Below are 23,267 nucleotides of genomic sequence, written 5' to 3'. Positions count from 1 at the left end.
AAAAAATTTCACTTCTAAATGAAAATTATCAATACTTAATTGAGGAATAAAATTTCAATTGGTAAAAATGTAACAACTCTGTGTCTCAGATATTATTTTAGGAAAAGGTGACCTGGCTGGATTACAGCCAATTGAAATACAATGGTGTGAGGCTGGCAACACGCCCGACATCTCTAAAGCTGTATTCTCTCAGGCTGATTTAGAAATTAGGCTTCAGGGTAGCTTCGGGGTAGGAGGGAAGTTGGATCCCTCTCTCATTATTTAGTAGAATAATAAAAGATGAGGCTATGTTGTAGATTAAATACTATTGTAGAAGGTGATGAGATGTTAAAGATTGCATTTAAGAAAGGAAAAAATGGTGGCATTGGAGGAGAAAAGGTGTAAGAGCTGGTAGGCAAACTCTCTGATATAAAGCTAACTTGAACAGGGCAGGGAGGGAAGAGAATGAGGGTGGTATTAGTGCAATGCTAGCAGCCAGCACAGTAAGGAAACCTGGGACACCCATCTCACCTGAAAGAAGCCAAAGGTTGCTCACAATGCCTGCTAGTACATGCTCTGGACTAGGGACCAGTGGCTCTTCATGAAAATGACAGCAAGATGGCATGGGGTGCAATGCCACAAAATATGAAGCAGACAATGATTCCAAAGCCAGGAACTTCCTGGAGGTTGTCAGGAACTATCCTAAAATATATTACTTACAATATATAGTAGACTATATACTACTATATCTATATATACTAGATAGACTACGGAGAAAGGTACTTGTGACTGTGGTCCTTGGACTTTATAAACTAAAGAGTATTTAATCAGAGCCAGGGAAGGGAGTGTGGAGAGAAAGACAGGCTGTTAAGATGCTGGAAGTCTGAAGGCAGAAATTTTGTTCAGGAACATTTGTACACTGACTGTTTTCTCAATTGAGATGAAGAGGTGGTTTTTGTAGATGCTGCATTTGTTTTAACAGCCAGGAAAACATATTCTTTCTTTAATATAAACACAAACATATTTATATAAATGCATAATTTATGCATTACATTGTCTCATATTCTTGGATGTATATATAATTTTTTGGTTTTTTTTTGAGACAGAATCTCGCTCAGTCACCCAGACTAGAGTGCAGTGGCCCAATCTCAACTCACTGCAACCTCCACCTCCCCGGTTCAAGCAATTCTCCTGCCTCAGCCTCCCAAGTAGCTAGGATTACAGGCCTTTTGCAGTCTCAGTCCTGCACTTGGATCTGAAGAACATTGGAGATATTGCCTCTGAGCAGGACAGAGCATATCTGTAACAGTGTCCAGGAACAATATACCTTTGAGGGAAGATGCTTATTGCCAGATTAGTGGGATTTCTCCAAATATGAAAGACTTCGTTCTAGGTAGAGACAAGATAGGAAATACGAAAAGCAATGATGGGTAAGACAGATAAACCAGGTCATACCCACTCTGGGATGATGGACAGCTGAGGTTGGAGTGATGAGATTGAAAGGAGGAATAGCCAGACGAATGTTGGATCAACAGCAGGGATGTGACCAACAGGTTCCACTACCAGTTATCTGTGTCCTCTGTATCTCTGGTTGGGGGCATGAGAGTTTGTAAAGTAATTATGGTAGACCTGTCACTGCCCTGGATAAGAGAGAAGGGGAGACAGACCCAATTTACATAGAGGGAGTAGGTCAGAGGATGGTATCCACCATACTGATCTCTTCTCCCTGCCTCTTCATCTCTTATTTTTAAAATCTTTTTCTTTTTTCTTTTTTTTAATTGAGATGGAGTCTCACTCTGTTGCCCAGGCTGGAGTGCAGTGGCATAATCTCAGCTCACTGCAACCTTCACCTTCCGGGTTCAAGCAATTCTCCTGCCTCAGCCTCCCAAGTAGCTGGGACTACAGGTGCCCACCACCATGCACAGCTAATTTTTGTATTTTTAGTAGAGACAGGGTTTCGCCATGTTGGCCAGGATGGTCTCAATCTCTTGACCAGGTGATCTGTCCACCTTGGCCTCTCAAAGTGCTGGGATTACAGGCGTGAGTTTTCTTTGTAGGGGATTGTTGGCGTAAGTACTGAATTCCTAATTAAAGAAGGACAACAAAATAGCAAGCATTGAGCTTTCCACTGAAGTCCTGTCTTGCACAGACAGCGTCACAGGGCACTTCACACCCCCTGTCAAGTTTTTTGGGGACCAAGGAAAACTATGTGGAGCTTCCACTTTGCTCGAATGAGATTGTAAATCACTAGTTAATTACATTGGTAACCTCATCTTGCCCTACCATGTAAGTTTTATGTGTGCATGCTCTCTTCTTGTGTATCTTCCTTCCAAAGCCTGAGCTTCCTCAAGTACTACACACATTCTAGTTTGTCTTTGATTTGGATACCGAGAGGGAACAGCACCTTCTCTCTGCACTCAGCACATCACCAAGCTCTTCACCCTCTCTTCTTGCCATAATCAGATCTAGTCCCACTAAGAGAGCCCCATGATTACTGCCTGTTTTGCAATGAAATAAGAATGAAAGAGACAGGACAGCAGGCCCAGCATCAAGGCTGAGAAGGGACTCGATGAACCAGTCCTTGGCTGTATCAGTTTTCTTCCTCATTCCTATGACCTTGCTCTTCCGACCCTGGACCAAATCTTCACCTTTGTGTAACTCTGATTCCAGGGGGAATTTATCAGTGACACCAAGTGCAAGGAATCTCTTACCAGATGCCAGAAGATCATTGATGAGCACAAGGAACCTCTCATCAGCCACTTGGGCATCAGTCATGAGGAACACTGTGTTGAGATTCTTCACTCCGGCTTTCAGACACAGGCTGGCCAGGTCCATCTGTAGAAACAGTCAATATCAGAAATCTCCGAAAAGAAGGCCTCCTTGAAAGAGAACTTCTACCCATTCTTTAGAAATAGAACCATTTTCTTCTCTGCTTGAATGGGAATTAAAGCAAGGTGACAACGGGAAGCTGAGGGAGTGCTATCTTGCACTGGTGGGCAGGAAACTATGCCTCATTCGCAGGCTTCGGTGCCAATAAAGGTGGGCAAGAGAAACTACATATTGATGGCCTCTAATTCATACAACTGTGGTAGCTCCTGTACCTCTCTTAGGTTGATTTAGAAATTAGGCTTTAAGGTAAAGCTTCTGGAGCTCCTGCTCTGTGCAAAGAGGTTACAGCTTTCCAAAGCCCACAGGTGATCCTCTATTTATCTCTCTTACTTACATCCTCATACAAGTGAACGACCTGCTCCTGAAGGCAAGCCATTGCTCTTGGTCTTGACTGAGAGTGATGTACTTGGGGCTACCAGCATGGGGGATGAATATATCTTATGCTAGCAGGATCTTGTGTTCTTTTTTTTTTTTTGAGATGGATTCTCGCTCTGTCACCCAGGCTGGAGTTCAGTGGTGTGATCTCGGCTCATTGCAACCTCTGCCTCCCAGGTTCAGGGTATTCTCCTGCCTCAGCCTCCAAGTAGCTGTTCTACAGGTGCGTGCCACCATGCCCGGCTAACTTTTCATATTTTTGTTGTAGAGACGGGGTTTCACTATGTTAACCAGGATGGTCTCGATCTCTTGACCTTGTGATCCACTCCCCTCAGCCTCCCAAAGTGCTGGGAGTACAGGCATGAGCCACCATGCCCGGCCTCTTGTGTTCTTATGACTAGCTCCAGCAAAACACTTTTGTTGAAAAAAATACACTGGGGCAACACATGCACACAAGCACACACACACACACACACAAATGCAATCACCTGTAGGAAATTATATCCATTGAAAACTGCAGATGGATGACATTTTGGGCTAGGATGCCAAGTTCTGAACTTATCCAGCTTGATCAATCTCAGTTCCTTTGCTGTATCACCCTCCGCAGGCTCAGCCATCAGTTCCTGTTGTTGCCTTTCTTTCTCTCACACTACTCACAGCTATTTCTAACAACTCCACACATTTCTTTACCACAGAGCTACCTTAGTGTCCAAATAGCTCCCCTTTAAAGATACTGATTTTCGTTTTAGGTCAATGGTTCTCACCTCATGCTCTAAGTGATCTAAGACAGTGTTTCTCAGTCCTAACGGGAATCATCTTGGGGATGCTTTGAAAAATCATGATGCCCAAGGCCATTCCCCAGACTAGTTAAACCAGAATATTGGCGGGTGGGACACAGGCATCCGTATTCTTTCTAGATGCCCAGCGATTCCCATATAGAGCAAAAGTTGAGACCCACAGTCTCAGCTCATTCTGTAAATGTGTAATTCCTATCACACTATCATGTCTCTTTTGGAAACACTAAAGAAAGACCTAATGTGAACATGATGTATGACCTTAGATTCAGCCAGTCGTCGAGAGGCTGAGCTGTGGTTTGAGGGCAGAAGTGAGCACCTCCCTCTTCTGTCACTGGCTGAGAGATTATGAGGACAAGTGGGTGGGACTGGCTCGGTGCTGGCTGGAGTTCTTCCAGGAATAGCAAGAGCAGCCTCCTGATGGAAGTTACACCGTGACTTCCTACCAAGACTGTTGTGGCCATGGATACAAGGAAGGGGACTGGACACAATGACCTTTGAATGTTGTATATAGTGTCTTTCTCTACTTTCCAGAGCACTCATCGTGCCTCCAAGTGCTGGCTGTCTGAAACCAGGATATGTCACTGAAGGTCCCAGGGGCCAGTGGTTACTGACCCGTCTTTTAAAAATCTGAATTTCTTAGGGAACTCAAGCAGACCTTCAGAATTCCATCTATCTGCTCCCACTGTAGGTGAGCTGTGTGCTGAATTTGGTTTAGATGTGCTTCTGATTTGAGCACGAGTGGAGGCCCCACAGACGTAACTAGGACACCTGAGGTCTCCCAAAGGCAGACTTTGGAAAGGCCACTGTTCTCAGGCTGAGTCTAATGAGAAAAGTCATTCACATCAGCAGCCCCGAATCTAAGACAGAAATGGACAGATATTGAAGGGGAGGCTCCGGACAGGGGAACCGGAGAACGAGTGAAGGATGACGGAGCTGTGGCTGGTTGGAGGGAAGCTGAGCCTCCTCCCTGCAGCCGCCTGACCTTTTACCTTGAAGTCCTGGATCTGGTAGCCTTTCCGCAGTGTGATCTGGAAGACATCCATGGAGCTGATGAAAGCTGCCAGCCTTGTCAGACTCTGCTTGCCACTCCCACCTACACCAACCAGCAGAGCATTTCCCCGCGGGGACTCCAAGATGCGATTGATATGGCAGCTAAAGAGAAGGAAGCAGGCACATGTTGCTTTGATCAGACTTTCTGCAGTCAGAAGCATGTATAAAGGCTTGAGTGGGAGCAGGGGCCTTCCTTGGAGGCATGTCACAGGCTGAGCTGTGGGAAACGTTAATGAGATTGTCCCCAAACCTGGCCTCACCTTCTTGCCTGAGTCAACGGAAGCTGCCATTGCTTTGCCTTAAGCCACAGCCTCTAGTGAACCAGGGACAGCTTGGCGGAGCCCATGGAAGGGAGCAGGATTGCAGGGGCATGAGTGATGTGATTGGGAGGGGACTCAGGTTTGCTCCTGCTCTTCTCCCCCACCATACCTGACCCTGCCACACCTCCCACTTCAATTCTTTTGGGCAAGAAGAGGGGACGGAAAAAGCGAAACAGTGGAAAACATACAATTTAAAAAATTCAGGAAAGGCTGGAGGACAAAGCAGGAGCAGAAGTTGGCTCCTCTTAGGAAAGAAGAGAAGCCAAACCAAAGTCAGCAGGTGAGGAACAGGGAGCTCGGACAGAGCTCATCTGTCTCTCTCCTTCAATCCTTCCTGGGCGTCGATGCCCTTGTAATGAAGGTTTTTGGGTTCTTATTATCAACAGGTAAGACACATGCATCCCTGGCTTCTGGATTCCTCCTTTCGTAGCCTTACTGCTCACTGCTCTCAGTGCCCATGTTCCTCTCTCCTTGCTGCCTTCCTTGCAATGGAAGACTATTCCAGGCCTCATCCCCTTCAGAAGAAACCACTCTTCCTGCCCTCCAGCCCTTCCTCAAAGGCCACCCTTCAACAGCCTCTCCTCCAGGATCCACTTCCAATTGTTTGTCTAACCCCTCTCAGCAGTATGCATATACCTTACGCAAGGTGCTACACCCTTTATAAAAATAACCCTGATTTCCTCTTCTTTTCTCATCTTAGAAACAATGGCTCTGCATTGTACAAAATGCATACAATACAGAAGAAAATCCACAATTCTACTATTTAGCAATAAACACTACTGACATAAATTATAGGTCCTTCTAGACTTTTTTCTAGTGTCTGTCTGCATTTTTATAAATACATATGTTTGTATATACATTGCTTATACCTGAAAACTCAATACATTTCTGTTATGTGTATTTTAAAAATTGAGTTCATCTTGTATACTGAACATAGTGTTTTGAAAACTTTTTTTTTTCATTTAGCAATATACTGTGATTGTTTCCCTAAACCATTAAAATTTCAGCTAAACCAGACTTTTGATGGTGGAATGGTATCGTGTAGAATACCAACATTGTGTTGGTAATAAGGATAGAATAAATTGCCTGTCTGTAACAGCCTGCTGTTGGATATGTATGTTGCTTCCAACATTTTCCAGTTATAAGCAATGCTGTATATATTTTTTAAGTTTATATTTCTAATTATACCTCAGGATAAGTTCTAGAAGTAAAACTGTCGAGCCAGTAAGACACTCTTTAGAGATTGCTACACAGAATGACGGCACCAATATGTACTTTTCCTAGGTAGAACTGACCAAAAGGTGGATCTGCTATATTGGAGGATTTGAATATACTGGATATGTTAGTTGAATTAGAATGTGTTAAGTCAGTGAATGCAGGGCTACGTAACACAGTGATCAGCTGCTTTAGAGAAATGGATATGGAAGAAGAGACAGCAGGTATTAGTGATTTGGGGACCAAAAGAGTGTGAGAACAGGAAGTTGGGCCGGGAGCGGTGGCTCACGTCTGTAATCCCAGCACTTTGGGAGGCCGAGGTGGGAGGATCACCTGAGGTCAGGTGTTCGAGACCAGCCTGGCCAACATGGTGAAACCCCGTCTGGAGAGGGTTCAAGATTTCAGTCTGGATGCCTAAAACATTTGTAGCAATAAAAAGTTCTCTGGGGGCCAGGTGCGATGGTTCATGCCTGTAATCCCAACACTCTGGGAAGCCAAGGTGGGTGGATCACCTGAGGTCAGGAGTTCGAGACCAGCCTGGCCAACATGGTGAAACCCTGTGTCTACTAAAAATACAAAAATTAGCAGGTGTGGTGGTGCATGCTTGTAATCCCACCTACTAGGGAAGCTGAGGCAGGAGTATCTCTTGATTGACAGAGGCGGAGGTTACAGGTTGTAGTGAGCCAAGATTGCTCCACTGCACTCCAGCCTGGGTGATAGAGAGAGACTGTATCTCAAAAAAAAAAAAAAAAAAAAAAAAAAACCTCAGGTAAAGTTTGGCCGAATAGAGTAAGGGATACGTTTGAGATTGAATTGCACGGGCTACAATCCTCTGCTCCTGTCTGTGTTAATGATGTTATAACTAGAAATGCCATATTCAAATTAAGTACTGGTGGAGCAACATAAGGTCTAGCTAGCTCCAGTTTGGAAGAAACTCTGGGTATGGGTTTTGGTGGGTGGGGTTCGACACATGAACAACATGTGAGTGTATATAAAGTTACAGAGCTTGTGTTGAGCCTCTGTGGTTTGAAGTTTCCTATTTCTGCAAATTTCTTGCATGTACTGATGACTTGCTCACAATGAACATAAATAAGCTAAATGTTTGTGGGTACTCATTGCTCCATGTCTCCTGTAGGGTGTGCTTGCTGCTCTGAAATCTCGCTAGCAGTGTGTGGGAGTCTGGCCCCCAACCCTTGTTGCCACTGCATCTTACATTTAATTTTAATTTTAATTTTTTTTGAGACAGAGCCTTGCTTTCTCGCCCAAGCTGTAGTGTAATGGTGCGATCTCAGTTCGCTGCAACCTCTGCCTCCCAGGTTCAAGCAATTCTCCTGCTTCAGCCTCCCGAGTAGCAGCGGAGATTACAGTTACCTGCCACCACGCCTGGCCCCCAAAGAACTTTTTATTGCTACAAATGTTTCAGACATCCAGACTGAAATATTGAACCCTCTCCAGATGGGGTTTCACCATGTTGGCCGGGCTAGTCTCCAACTCCTGACCTCAGGTAATCCATCCGCCTCGGCCTCGCAAAGTGCTGGGATTACAGGTGTGAGCACCGTGCCCAGCCTTACCTCTAATTTTTAATCTTTGCCAATTTAATGGTGGAAAAATTACTGTTTTTATTTTTATTTATTTGGTTTCTAGGGAATCGAACATTTTTAAATGTTTATGAAGCATTTTAGTATTTTTGTTTTGTAAACTTTCTGTTCACGCCTATTGCCTGCTTTTCAGTTGAAGTGTTTCTCTCAATTTGTGAAACCCCTTTATGTATGTTTTCAGTTACCCTCCAGTTTCTCACTTTTATCTTCTGTTTTTTTTTAAGGTGTTTCAGATATATAAATATTTTTAGGTCTTATAGTTGGACGTAGTTAACTACTAAATTTTATGTAGTTAAAATGTTTTGACTTAAATATTCAGGAGTTATTTATTGACCTACATTCAGTAATTTTATGATTTTACTTTTCCACTTTAATTATTTTACTGTGATACTTACACTCTGTCTTATAACAGACAGATTTATACTTCTCTTGCTTTCCTATGAAACCGTAATTTCTAGATGTCTGAAGAGTGCATATACTCATTTTGTATTCTCTGCAGTGATAGCACCTTGAAGGTATCTAATACATTTTTGTTAAATTTAAACAGAAAAACCCACGCCTTATACTAGCTCCACATTTGGGGTGATGCACACAATGATTCATTATGCTGGGTGCAACGGGTTATCTGCTTTGTGTCAGAATGAGATGGTGCCTGATGACGGGAGAAACCATGGTGCTAAGACACCCAGGCCCTCTCTCCTGATTCAGGAAAGGTGGGGCAGGAAAGGATTAGTGGAGGAAAGAGAGAGGCAGGCATGGACGAGGAGTTGGAGGAGTTGGAGTCCAGCTGGGTTCTCTGGGTCACCCAACCCCCCAGCCCTATTCTGAAGGCCTGAACTCAGCTTAGCGTGGCCCATGCCATTCAATATCTCAACGGGAAATGCATCGTTAGTGATGAAGTTTCCAGAGAAGTGTGGTTAAGTCTGCAACCGTCAGCACCGGACTCCAGCTGGCGATTCATTACCAACCTCTGATGAGGGCAAAGAACCCTGCATTTAAATTACAAAATTTAAAAAGAAGATCAATATTCTAAAGGGCTCCTGGGCCAGAAAACCAAGGCAGTCTAAGTTAAGTCCATTACTGAATTTCTGAGAGATTAAAAACAAAAGCTGAAGATGCACCACCGCACAGCTGGAGGAAGCTGATTTATTGGACTAGACACACATGTGCATGTGCGCAAGCACACACACGCGCACACACACGCGCACACACACACCCCCTAGAGAATGGGTAAGATTCTCAGGGCACAAAAGAAGTACATCTGAGGGTTTGTCGTTGTTGTTGTTGTTAATGATTGCTAAGTGATTCTAAGAGAAGAAAATATATGTGGGAGTGAAAAAACAGACAGAAAAAGATGAATGGAGATTATGCCAAAAGCGGGGGAAAAGATCTGGTTTAAAGCTTGAAGACAAAGCAGAACAAGAATCTGCTGAAGTGGTGACGAAAGTCAGTAGAAAAGTGGTACTACTAAGGAAATAAGGCAATAGCACAAACAAAAAACACTTTAATATGTACTGACTGCAAAGCACTTCGCATAGATAGCAACAACCCTACGATGCAGGCATTCTTAATAGCCTAATTCCCCAGCTGAGGATATTTAGGCTTCGGGGTTAAGCATCCTTCCCAAAGCATCCCAACCAATTTGTGGCAGAACAAGGATTTGAACTTTGGTTTGGTTTTATCTCCGGAACCTGTGTCTATAACCACTACACAGTGCTCCGTTACTGAGTTCAGCTCAAAGCTGCAGAAAGGGAGAGCAGCAAAGCTGGGGAAGGGTGTAAGGGGCTCTAACAAAAAAGATGATGAGAGCTTGAGTGGTAAAAACAAACAGCTGGATGGAGTTATTATAAAAATCCGTTCTCAACTTGGCTCCCTGGACCTGTGAGTTGCCGGGAAGGCACACACAGCCTCCTTCCTCCTCTGCTCTGTCCTACTCCCAATTTTTTTTTTTTTTTTTGTCTGTGTGTTTTCTTGAGACAGAGTTTCACTCTTGTTGCTCAGGCTGGGGTGCAGTGGTACAATCTTGGCTCACTGCAACTTCCACCTCCCGGGTTCAAGTGATTCTCCTGCTTCAGCCTCCTGAGTAGCTGGGATTACGGGTGCCCGCCACCACGCCTGGCTAAGTGTTTTGGTATTTTGAGTAGAGATGGGATTTCACCATGTTGGCCAGGCTGTTCTCCAACTGCTGACCTCAGGTGATCCATCCACCTTGGCCTCCCAAAGAGCTGGGATTACAGGTGTGAGCCACCATGCCCAGCCTGCTCCACTTTGGGTCTCAGAAGGTGGGAGCTTCCTGGAGCGCTGTGTGTGCAGTGGTGCGAGGCCATGGAGTCTTCCCACACTCTTAGGTTATCTGTGTTTCTCCCTGTACTGCCTGGTATCCTTTTTCTGATCTAAGAAGGGGAATCCTTCTGCTTTTTTGGTTGGTAGAGGCAGCAACGAGAGGTCCATGAGCCCCAGGGAAGGGAGGGAAGGGCAGAGTGAGAATAAAGTAACGGGTAGTTGATGTCTTTAAACAAACGTATGGGAAATTATACATCTAAATACACTTTATTCTTCAGAGTTCTCCCCCTCCAGGCAGTTCATTTTCCCAGTTATTTTGCCATTGCTAAATGAGGCTCAGGCTTCTCTTTGGATATTAACTTCAGAGTTTGTTTATAAGCCTATGGAAGAAAGCCAGTGTTTGTAGTCAGTACTTGTTTTTTTTTTTTTTTCTAAAAACAATATTAGTTTGATCACCCATGTTGGAAGCCACATTGATGGAATCACTTACAATTCTTTCAAATTAAATTCGCCCTTAAAGGACAGAGACTTGCCTCGATTCCAAGACTATGACAGACATGACAGACATACTGATGGCTCTTAAGGAGAAAAATAAATACTCACTGGAGCTTCACAAGGTTGAACTTTTTTGTGTGGTTGTTTTTGAGATGGATTTTGCTCTTGTTGCCCAGGCTGGAGTGCAATGACACAATCTTGGCTCACGGCAACCTCCGCCTCCTGGGTTCAAGTGATTCCCTTGACTCAGCTTCCTGAGTAGCTGAGATTACAGGTGCACACCGCCACCACATCCAGCTAATTTGTATTTTCAGTAGAGATGGGGTTTCACCATATTGGTCAGGCTGGCCTCAAACTCCTGACCTCAGGTGATCCGCCCGCCTCGGCCTCCCAAAGTACTGGGATTACAGGCATGAGCCACTGTGCCTGGCAGGTTGAACTTTTAATCCCTCATTTCCTGAACCCTACCATGCACTAGGCATTGTCTAAGGTACTAAGGTTTCAGCAGTGAGCAAGACACTCTGTGTGCTCATGGAGTTCACATCAGATTAGGGGGATACAAGAAAATATTTGAAGAAGCTTCATAGGATGATAGTAGAGAGCACAGACTCTAGAGCCAGATCGTGCTATTGCAAGTTTTACCTATTTATGAGGAGTGTGACTTTAGGCAACTTCTCTCCTCTCAGTCTCAGTTCCTCATTGATAATATAGAGACAGCAACAAAACTTGACTTCTTCAGGGTTTTTGTGAAAACTAAATGTAATGATACATGCAACGCACTATGCACCTGGCACATACAGAGTTCTATGTTGAGTTACAAGTCGTATTAAATGCTATCCTCTCAGGGAGGCTTTCCTGATGACCCTATTTATAATTAGGATCACCCTCAGTCCTCTCTACTCCCCTTCCCTCTGTGTTTTCCTCTGCATGATTTATTCTCATATAACATGCTAAGCAGTTTTACTGAGTGCCTGCTAGGTTCCACACACTGTCCTAGGGGTTAGGATCCTGGCACTCATCCTAAGATTGTCTAATCAATAAATACATGTTGGATGAGCGGATGATGTAAAAAGAGAGGTTAATCATTGACCAGTGTCACAGGGGCATCATGTAATATAGGCGAGGATTTAGCAGTGATAACTGACTTCAGCAAGACGTGGGTCATCTCACTACAGAGGTGACGATGACAAGCATTGCTTTGTTCAAGGGCTAAGAAGTGGGCAGAGAAGGAAATCAGAAGTGAGAAAGTAAGACAAAGAAGGGCAACGTTTTGGATGAGCATCATTGCAATCAGGAGCACAGAAATGGGGGTAGTAGATGGAAAGGAATGTAAGAGGCAAGGAATAGTTTATTATTATTTGGTAAGTGATAACATAGCATGTTTGTATGCTGATGCATATAATCCAGAAATTAATGATGGGGTAAGACAAAAGAGGGGAGAGAGAAAATAGGAGAGGGAGAAGGAGACAGAGAGAGAGAGAGGAGATAATTACAGTGAGAGGTGAAGTCACCGAGAAGGTGAGAGGAGATGGGATCCAGGGCACAGGTGGAGGGACTAGACTTAGGTAGGGACAGGGGTGTTCATGAATCGAAGTTGTAGGGAAGGCAGGACTTGTGGGAGGGATGCAGGGATACACATAGGCTGTTAGATTTGATGACGGGAAGATGTGAGATTCTCTTCTGGTCACTTTCATTATCCCAGTGAAAAAAGAGAGGTGCTCATTAACTGGGAATAAGGCACTGGGAGTTTGAAAAGAGAAGGAAAATGTGTAATGCAGTTATCATGGAATGGTGAAAGGAGCAACATGCCTAGGGTAGAGGAGGGCAATTTCTAGCAATGTTGAGGCCTGTTTGATATTTATGGCTGCAGATCTGGAGCAAAAACAATCAACATGGTGGGAGATTTTTCTTCAACAGTTGTCTAGCTGCTTAGGGGCAGGGTGAAATGAGAAGATAGTTGCGGCTGGGCACAGTGGCTCACATCTGTAATCCCAGAACTTTGGGAGGCTGAGGTGGGTGGATCACCCGAGGTCAGGAGTTCGAGACCAGCCTGACCAATGTGGTGAAACCCTGTCTCTACTAAAAATACAAAAACTGGCCGGGTGTGGTGGTGGGCGCCTGTAATCCCAGCTACTTCAGAGGCGGAGGCAGGAGAACTGCTTGAACCCAGGAGGCGGAAGCTGCAGTGAGCTGAGATTGCACCACTGCACTTCAGCCTGGGTGACAGAGTGAGACTCCCTCTCAAAAAACAAAAAAAAGATAGTGAGGTTTAGCCTGAGTGATTTTGTGGATACAATGACAAGAAAGTTAGGGGAGCTGGCACTGGGATGATGGGGTCTATGGTGGTTAAAAAGGAAAGTAAGGAGAATCTCTTGAATCCAGGAGGCAGAGTTTGCAATGAGCTGAGATCACGCCACTGCACTCCAGCCTGGGAGACACAGAGAAACTCTGTCTGAAAAAACAATTAAATTAAATTGAATTAAATTAAGTTAAATTAAATTTTTAAAAAGGGAAAGTAAAGACATGGTAGGGGGAGAGACAACGGAGTCTGGGGAAGTAGTTGGTCCAATGAATGAAGTCGTGATGAAATTGAATGAAAGACTAGAGCAGATGAGTGGGAGGGTGGCAGGTACAGGTCAGAAAGTGGGATGTTTGAAATTGGGATTTTGAGGTGGGTTCCTATGATAGGAACATGAGAGTGAGGGCGGAGGTGGGCTAGAAGAAAAGACCATGGGAGCCAAGCAGGCCAAGGAACAGAAAGAATTATTAGCTAGATGCCAGGAGTGAGACATGGGTGAGGAGGAAGGGCGGGCAGGGACTAAGGCCATTAGCCGATGATGGGGAGTAATTGGCTGTCAGCAGGTAACAGTGACAAGGAGAAAGAATGAGTACGAAATGCAGGTGACTTGTGCTCAAAAGAACTGGGGTTTGTGAAGGATAAGAGAAGAAAGGACTTAAATGTGCCATTGGGTTGGGGGACTGGGGGTAAGGAGGTTACTTACTCCTCTCTAGGTCCTGGGGCACATAGAATGGGGAAGAAAAAACAGCTTTCCTCCACTCAGGGGTCAGTCAGGTATCAGTTAGAATTTGGCAGTAAAGGGAAAGTTCAGAGAAGTTGAAATGAAGTGGATGTTGCTGCTAAGACCGTGAGTACCCTGGGGGAAGGTGGAAGGATTTTGGAGGGCAGTGAGCGCTGGTAATAGGTCTCAGATTGGGAAATGTAAGAAGCAGGGTCGGGATGGTGTTGGTGTGAGGCTAGACAGTCTTGGAGGCTTGGTTATTACTTTCAGTGATTCACTAGATGGCAAAAACATCAAAGGACATTTATTTTTGAAATATGTATGCACTTGAACACAAATCCTATCTCTCTCTTTTTTTTTTTTTTTGAGATGGAGTCTAGCCTCTGTCGCCCATGCTGGAGTGCAGTGACGCGATCTTGGCTCACTGCAACCTGGGCCTCCCGGGTTCCAGCAATTCTCTTGCCTCAGCCTCCCGAGTAGCTGGGACTACAGGCGCCTGCCACCACGCCCAGCTAATTTTTTTGTATTTTTAGTAGAGACGGGGTATCACCGTGTTAGCCAGGGTGGTCTCGATCTCCTGACCTCATGATCCACCCTCTTCCACCTCCCAAAGTGTTGGGATTATAGGCGTGAGCCATCCCGCCCGGCCTATCTCATTTTTTTAAATGACCCTTGGACTAACAGCCAGGTGGCGATGGAGTTCCTGAGCTGTTCTGGGTCTCATTTTATGACCTCAAGTCTGTCCTCGGTGTCACTGTGATCATGCCCAGGATAACAAATGGCGGACCTGGAAATGAACCCATTCCTGCCTGAGCTCGGCACTGTGCTGCCCCCTAGGGCCGGTGGCAGGAGCTGCAGCTGCTCTGCTAGCAGCCATCTTGACCTTTAAGGCAGAAGCAGGAGCTCCTTTCCTGGTTTTACAGAAGTGACCTCAAATAGCCGAATGAAACCCCCTGTCACTGGGAAGAGGAAGCAACTGAGGAAAAGGAAGATGAGAAGCACACTTACACATGGCGCATGGCATCCTCAAAGAGAACTAGGTCCATCACTGTGTTGACTTCATTGTGGTTCTCCAGGGCCTCCACCAGAGTCTGGGTCAAAAGTTCCCAAGACTGTACAGGCATGTATTTGGGCTCCCCAATACCATTTGCAAAGTGACAATACAGGTTCGGGCTTTGGGTCTGCTCCACAGGGTCTTCAATATCCTGGTGATGAGACACAGGAATAAGGGCCCTCATTATTGACTCCTAGGGCTTGGTTCCACAGAGCAGAGACACCTGATTTGCTCTGCACATTCCCTGGAAATTAAGCATCAGTGCTACTTCCAACATGTCCTTCTCTTGAGAAGTCCTTTTAAGTGGATGTTTGACATCCATCTACCAGCTCCATGACGCCTCAGGTCATGTTTGTTATTCCTTATGGCCTGAGGATGGGAAGTGGGAGGTGGGATGGAGCCTCCTCACAAGCACAGTAAGAGAGTGCCTCTGTGAGAAGAAGAGTAGATAGGGATGGATGGGTGGCTTTCTTTAAGTGGGGGCTCTTTCGCCAGTATCGAATGAAGAGGATCGTGGCCCAGTCGCCTCACTTTCTGCATGTACATTTCAACAGATCTAGGTCCTCAATCCACAGCAAAGCCATCCAACATCTTTTCCTGTGAGATTACACAAGTATGTTGCCAGCCCTGACTTCATAGGTTCGGTCCAGGGACTTGGTTTCTGAAGAATGCGCTACTAGCCACCGTCAGGTGACTGGTGCATTTATGGTAATCTTAACGCATTTATGGTAGAACTCCTTACTTACAACAATTTTGGGCTGTGTGTCAAATCTCACCCATAGGAGAAATGTTACCATGTTGAATAAATATGGGCTGGTTATAGTATAGTATAACTCAATTAATTTGAAGGATAAGGAGTATATGTCTCTTCACCAGTGTATCCTCTAAATACTGAAGAGAAAACCAATTTTTTAACTTTCATGTTAGTGGAGACAAAAAGTAATTACTTGCCTGTCAAAACCCAAATACCTGAGACTTCAGATGGGAGAAAAGGTTATCGAGGAGAAAAGTCCGAGAAAGAATAGGTTTTCTAAGACACAAACAGGAAGTTATGCCAGCATGAGCAGTTGTCCCCACCTGTCGTTTTTTCCTCCTAAAGTTCACACTGGAAGACCTACCTGGGAAAGAGGTAACCAGTATGTTATTTATCAGCAGGCACACGTCCCAGGGCATAAGTCACTGTAGGGTTAGCCATGTAAACCTATGGGACAAGATTCACCAAACCTAATATAGGGCAAGTGAGGAAGACAGTAACATCTATAGAGAAACCAGGGCTGCTGCCTGAGTGTAGGAAGAAAGGACTGGAAACAGTTAGAAATAAACAAGTTATTAGATTTTGAAGGTGGTTTCAAAAACTGTAGAAAACTTTTAAACTATTCTGGCTTTGCCAACCAGTAACAAAAATGCTCAGACATTTGGATAAGATGTAAATGCAGTGCAGGAGGGCTATTCTTGCTATTAGGAAAACACATGAGGACGGAGGAAATAATGTGGGAAGGCATTTACCCTGTTCGAGAATGGGCTAACGTCCTGGGAATCTGTTCTTATAGCAGTCAATTGACACCAACCATCTAGCGGAGGAGGAACTAAAGTACAGTTTTGGAAAGCCTGGTTTACAAAGACTCTTTGATGAACAAAACAAGTCTTCGATTTTATGATCAGAGCCATGCTGTGTAGAAGGCAGAGAGAAAATCAACCAACTCAGTGAATCAAAGATTCCTTAATAGTGATGCCAAATCACACAGGGCCATGAATCAGAGAAGCTTAAGCTTTGAATAGTGGAAACAGAATTGTATCGCTTCGTTGGTGGAAATCTGGCAACTCTTCCTTGATACCAATACCAAGATTTGGTGTGACCAAGGGTGCTTCAGGCTGGCATTTCAAATGTTGTTGGGGAAGGATAATGGCAATATTCATATATCTGGGTCTGTGATCAAAAGGCAGTGCTCTTAGTACATAGACTCACACGTGGCAACTCTATTTGAAAGTTCAAGTGTTATGACTCTGAAGTGCTAGCTCAGATCAACTTATAAAGACAATGAAGACTAATCTGCAGGGCCAGCAATGAGTACCTGAATTGGGTAACTCTACAATGCTCAGAGAAAGGCATCTAACATGAGGGTCTCAAACATCAGGCTCCAATAACAATGCTGAGAGAAGTGGAAGAATTTAGGACGGCTGGCTTAGTCAAAAGCAGACTAAAATAAGTGACTTAAAATGCTGTCTAAACATTCAAAAGGCTGTCACATAGGTTGGGATGGACTGGTAAATATTTTCAGAGGTAGAGTCAAGGTGTTATCAGGAAAAAAATACGGAGGTAAACCAAACAAGGTGAGTATAAGGACAACATAGCATACCTAAATACAAAATTTGAATATTTCTAATTTCCAGAGGGGACAGACAAGCAGGATGTGTGGAAAAGATGGGGCTTTGGTTAATAGAAGGCTCAGTGTTCACTGTGGAGTAATTTCGACACTAAGAAATACAATACGATCTCAGGCTGTGCTACTATATCAATGCCTCCCAAGGCATAATCTATGGGCCATTTTTATGTAAATTATTAGTAAGTTTAATGAGAGGAAAGAGTTTTAGGGTCCACTACATTTGCAGACTGATATGTAAATTAGAGTTATTCAAGATTTCAGGACTTTAATGTCTTAAATCCACCATGAATTTCTAAGAGAGTCATATACAATACAGCATTTTCTCAACTTATTTCATGACAGACACTTTCTCAAGAAGTATCTTGTAGTAAAACTGTTTAGCAGGACATATTTTGGGAAACACAGTAACAAAACTACAGTCTTTAAGAAAAGGGAGAATGATGATCTTGCTTTTGGTCAGACCCCAGCTGGGCTGTGCGACGAAAAGTCAGGCACCACAATTTCAGAGGGGAGGACTGGTGAGAGAGCAATCAGGAGGATGTCAGAGTTCTTTAGGTTTGAAACCAATCCATGTCAGAAATGGTTAAAAGCATTGAGGCTATTTGGCCTGGAGAAGAGAAGACTCAGGGAGAGTGAGATAAATGGCATTAAAATATTTGAGGGTTTGTCATGTAGACCTGAGTAGTGGACAGAGAAATAACTTCTAGATTATTATTAGACCAAATGTTCAGTCTCTAAAATTATTTCAAATGTTCCAAGTTCCAAAATTGCTCAAAATTTCCAGTTATTAGCGGCCCCAAAATGGCAGCCTTGGGAACAATGGGATCATGCATTTTCAAGGATGCTAGAGCATCACTGGGGTGACAAATCTGAGAAATGCTACGAGGGGACTAAGTACCATGTAGAGACTTGGGTCAGATGATCTCTATGGACTTCTCAACACAGAGATTCTGGGATTAATTTGCATCTATTCTTGCCTCAGCACTTTTTACCTGGGCAAAATCATGACAGAATTTCCTTCCTCACCTAGACTCTGGCCTTTCTCCATTAAACAGCTAGATTTTATCATTTGGGTGATCATCTGTATAATTATCTTTTTTTTTTTTTTCAAATACAAAAAAATCCATAGGGCAATACTCACATCAAAAGTTTTCTTGAGCACTTCTCTCTGGATTTTATCAAAAAGATCAAAGTCCTTTTCTTCTACCATCTTATCCCGATAAACTCGATTTGATTCATGCAGATAGAGCCTTATGAGATCCCGTGTGGATTTCACACATTCCACTGAGGAGAAGAGAATGCCCTTCAAGGGAACAGACACACACAAAATAACATTAGTAACCATCCAGAGGTACAATAGCTAGGAAAACTTTCTGGAGCATTTTATCTAACCTGGGATGATGCCCAGGGCTTGTCTTGCTAAATAGTAGATCATTCTAGTGGCGGGAATACTTGGAAAGTTGAAAGGGAGCTTGTAAAGAAAGACCCAAGGGTTGCAGTTAGACAGACCTGACTTCAAATACTTGCACAACCACTATGTGACTTGTGACTGTGGGCAACCACTAGGCAACTGTGTGACTTCGGGCAAGGCATGTGACATCTCTGAGTCTTAGTTTTCTCACTTTTCAAAGTAGAATAAAAATACTGACTTTCTAAAGTGGTCTAAATAATTCAAATTAATATGCCTAAGGAAACAAGTATTGCTCATTTTACATACTCAATACATTGGAATTATTCTTTTGTGCTCATCATAAAAATAACAACTGCAACAGCTATAATTTATTGAAGCAAGTTATGTGGATTAGATGCTATTGAAGCCAGCATTGGACTAGATGCTTTGCCAGATGAAGCTCTTTTAATACTCATGATGATCCCCTGAAATAATTATTACTAAATCCATTTTGTATAATGTGAAGATTGGAATTCAGAAAGAAAACATGCCCCATTTCATAGAGTAAGTTGCCTTCCTTCAAACCACAAATTTTTGAAACCAGGTCTTCCTGACTATAATGCCTGGAATTCTAGCCACTACATTTTGAATCAACCACAATGAGGGAAAAAGTGGTTTCTCTGCTATATTTCAATTCCACAAGTGCCATTTTGAAAACTGATTCAGATAACAATTGACTATGTAAAATCAGAACTATAACAAAGGGCTAGAATGGATATAGCTAACCTTGGCAGGTCAGCAATCTATTTATTTATCTCTCTAGTCAGTTCCCCTTCCTATGTGCTACAGGATTGGTTTCAAATATTTATTATTCTTTTCAAATTTCTCTGTCATCTTTTTCTGTTACTATTAGCCAAAGTCCTAACCTTCTTTTCTTTTACTGAAAAGTGGAGACCCAATGTTAGAGCCCCTCAATAACCTCAACAAATTCTCTAAGTTCAAGCTCATCTATGTCTGTGCCTGTTCTCATTGCTTACTTTCTTGTCTTAGAGGGAAAGGGATCATTTAATGGGTCTTTACTTAAATTCAGAGAATAATGTGCACATCCATTAGCATAGAATATAGGTCTGGTGACAATGTTACTACAATCTGCTTCCTCATGATCGCTCTTTTTTTTTTTTTTTTTTTTTTGAGATGGAGTTTCACTCTTGTTGCCCAGGCTGGAGTACAATGGCTCAATCTCGGCTCACCGCAACCTCCGCTTCCCGGGTTCAAGCAATTCTCCTGCCTCAGCCTCCTGAGTAGCTGGGATTGCAGGCATGTGCCAACATGCCCAACTAATTTTGTATTTTTAGAAGAGACAGGGTTTCTCCGTGTTGGTCAGTCTGGTCTCGAACTTCCGACCTCAGGTGATCCACCTGCCTCGGCCCCCCAAAGTGCTGGGATTACAGGCGTGAGCCACTGTGTTCGGCCCCTCATGACCACTCTTATCACTACTTCCCAAAAAACCTAGATTCCAGTTTCAGAAAATTCCCATTATGTTCTGATCCTGTACCCTTTTCTGTGCCTTCATGCCTTTTGTTTTGCTTGCCATGCTCATATTTCAAGATCTAGCTCAATTGAAGCCTCTTGTTGAAGTCGCCCAAGACACCTCTCCTGCCCAGTGGCGTTCCCTCCCATGTGTCTCACAGAGCCTTTATGTATATATCTCAATTACAGAAGAATTATTAGTTTCTCAAATTATTTTTAATAGTATTTTTGTGACAGAGTCTCACTTTTTGTCACCCAGACTGGAGTGCAGTGGCGCGATCTTGGCTCGCAGCAGCCTCCACCTCCTGGGTTCAAGCAGTTCTCGTGCCTCAGCCTCCTGAACAGCTGGGATTACAGGCATGCACCACCACACCCAACTAATTTTTGTATTTTTAATAGAGACAAGGTTTCACCATATTGGTCAGGCTGGTCTTGAACTCCTGGCCTCAAGTGGTCCGCCTGCCTTGGCCTCCCAAAGTGCTGGATTACAGGCATGAGCCACCTCACCCGTTGTCAAATTATTACTTTGTCTTTGTACAGGTTTGCTTCTTCCAGGTGATGGCAAATGTCTCAAAGGTAGGGAATTTGACAGACTTTATTTAGGTTGTGGTTTATTTTTAGAATTGTATTATTAGTATTTAGTAAGTGATAAGTCTGAAGCTAATTTCTCAACGGAAACAATAAAAGAAGGCTTCAAATTGCTGAAAGAAAATAGCTACCAACCTAGAAATCCAAGTCACCCCTAAAATTTTTTAAAAATAAGAAATATATTTTTGGTCAAATTAAAATTGCGAGATATTTCTCCAACAGATATGAACTAAAGTAAATACTAAAAGAAGTTCTTCAAGTGAAATAAAAATGATCCTAGGTGAAAGAACAGAAATTTACAGGAATAAAGAGCAATGGAAAAGGTAACGTATGAGTAATTCTAAAGGAATGTTGAATTACTAAAACACAGATATCAGTGGGTTTTCAAAATACAGAGGATTAAAATAAATGACAGCACAAAAGTCAATGGGAGGTAAATTGTCCCAAGATCCTTGCATTGTATGGCAATTAATAAATATGCTAATTTATAAAAGACAAAAGGATAAAATGATGCCTTTGATAACCATTAGATGAATAGCAAAAGGATATATACTATGCTAAAAGAGGGAGAACAATTATAAAAACATAATTAGTTTGACAGAATACAAGAAGTGAGAAGAAAGGAAATAGAATAGGTAGAATATATTAAAAACAAAGAGTGTAAGTAGATTTAATCATAAATATATTATTATATAAAACAACATAGATGAACTAAACATTGTAATTAAAAGGCTATGTTGTCAGGCTGGAGTTTAAAGAGCCCAACTGTATGCTGCTTATGGGAGATACACCTTAAATATAAGAATATGGAAAAGCTGAGTGCAAGAAAGTGAAAATGTCATAAAAATATTGACTAAAGAATATGGAATAGTCATATGTCATACAAAATTGACTTTAAAGCAAACATCGTTTTTAGAGATAAAGAAGTGCACTTAATAAATAAGAAAAAGATCAGTCTGCTAGGAAGATATACTAATTCTAAATTTGTATGCACCTAATAAATAGCATAGTTTCAAAATGTATAAAGTGAATATGACAAATAAAAGGAAAAATAAACATACCCACAATCACAGTGAAATATCTTAACATCTCTCTCAGGGACTCAAAGAACAAGCAGACAAAAAAATCTAGAAATTATAGGATTTTTTTAAACAACATGATTTACAAGGTTGCTTTAACTGGAATATTGATAAAACCGTGCCCAATATCTGCAGAATGCATTTTTAAAAACCTGCACATCGATTATATCTTGGGACATAGAGCAGTCTCAACAAATTTCAAAGGAATAAAACCATATAGAGTGTTTTCTGACAACAGTAGGCATCAATAAGAGAAAGATAACTAGAAAATCTCTACATGTTTGAAAAAAAGCAATACACTTCTAAATATTCCATGAGTCAAAGAAGAAATCATAGTGGAGATTAAATATTATCAACTGAATGATAATAAAATACAGCATATAAAAGCTTGCATGATGTAGCTAATGGTATGATTAGAGATAAATTTATATAGCCTTAAAATGAGTATTTTAGATGAGACAAAAGACGACAATTAATGATATAAGTAGCCATGCCAAGAAGTTAGAATAAACTAACCCCAAACCCAGGGTAAGTAGGAATAAAAATTATAAAGCAAAGAGTGAGTATTAATAATATACAAAATGGATATCAAATTAAGACAGTAAGAAAGTCAAATGCATAATGCAGGTATACCCTTCAGGTTTTTTGACTAGCACAATTGCTAACTCCCTAGCAAGGATGATGAAGAGAAAAAAAGAGAAAAGACACACATAATACCCAACATAAGGAAGAGGACATAATGTCAGATACAGCAGATATTTAGAAGATAATCTGAAAATATTGCAAATAATTTTATGCCAGTAAATTAGCAACTATTGATAACATGGATATCTTAACATGACTGACGCATGAAGAAACAGAAAATCTGAATAGTCTTATATGTATTAAAGAATTTGAATTTATAATTTAAAACCTCTACCAAACAAACCTCCAGGTGGTTTCACCAGTAAATTCTTCCAACATTTAAGGAAGGTACAACACAATGTTTTACTAAATCTTTTAGAGAACAGAAAAAGAGAGAACATTTCTCAAAGTATTTTATGAGGACTTTATAACCTTATATTAGAGAAAGATTACAAGACAATCTTATGAATATAGATGCAAAATTATATTAAAAATTATCAAATGACATCTAGGAAAATATTAAAACAAAGACATGAAACAACCAAGATGAGTTGATTCCAGGAATGGTTGATTTAATGTTTGAAAATAATCAATGTA

At 42.3% G+C, this 23,267-nt stretch overlaps 1 protein-coding gene across 1 annotated transcript in view; it reads right to left on the bottom strand.

Annotated features, from left to right (window-relative positions):
• DNAH9 (dynein axonemal heavy chain 9) overlaps nucleotides 1-23,267 on the bottom strand; it is a 381,289-nt gene that overhangs the window by 150,705 nt on the left and 207,317 nt on the right. Inside the window, exons 42-45 of the mRNA XM_003912358.5 lie at nucleotides 18,601-18,762; nucleotides 15,030-15,226; nucleotides 5,030-5,192; nucleotides 2,691-2,814 (exon numbers count right to left, since the gene is read on the bottom strand). Coding sequence (XP_003912407.4) covers nucleotides 2,691-2,814; nucleotides 5,030-5,192; nucleotides 15,030-15,226; nucleotides 18,601-18,762 — 646 coding nt within the window. The remainder of the gene's footprint in view (nucleotides 1-2,690; nucleotides 2,815-5,029; nucleotides 5,193-15,029; nucleotides 15,227-18,600; nucleotides 18,763-23,267) is intronic.

The sequence above is a fragment of the Papio anubis genome, chromosome 17 (assembly GCF_008728515.1).
Source record: "Papio anubis isolate 15944 chromosome 17, Panubis1.0, whole genome shotgun sequence".
Classification (NCBI taxonomy): domain Eukaryota; kingdom Metazoa; phylum Chordata; class Mammalia; order Primates; family Cercopithecidae; genus Papio; species Papio anubis.
The sequence above is the reverse complement of the archived record's forward strand: the minus strand, read 5'-3'. Positions and strand labels throughout refer to the sequence as shown.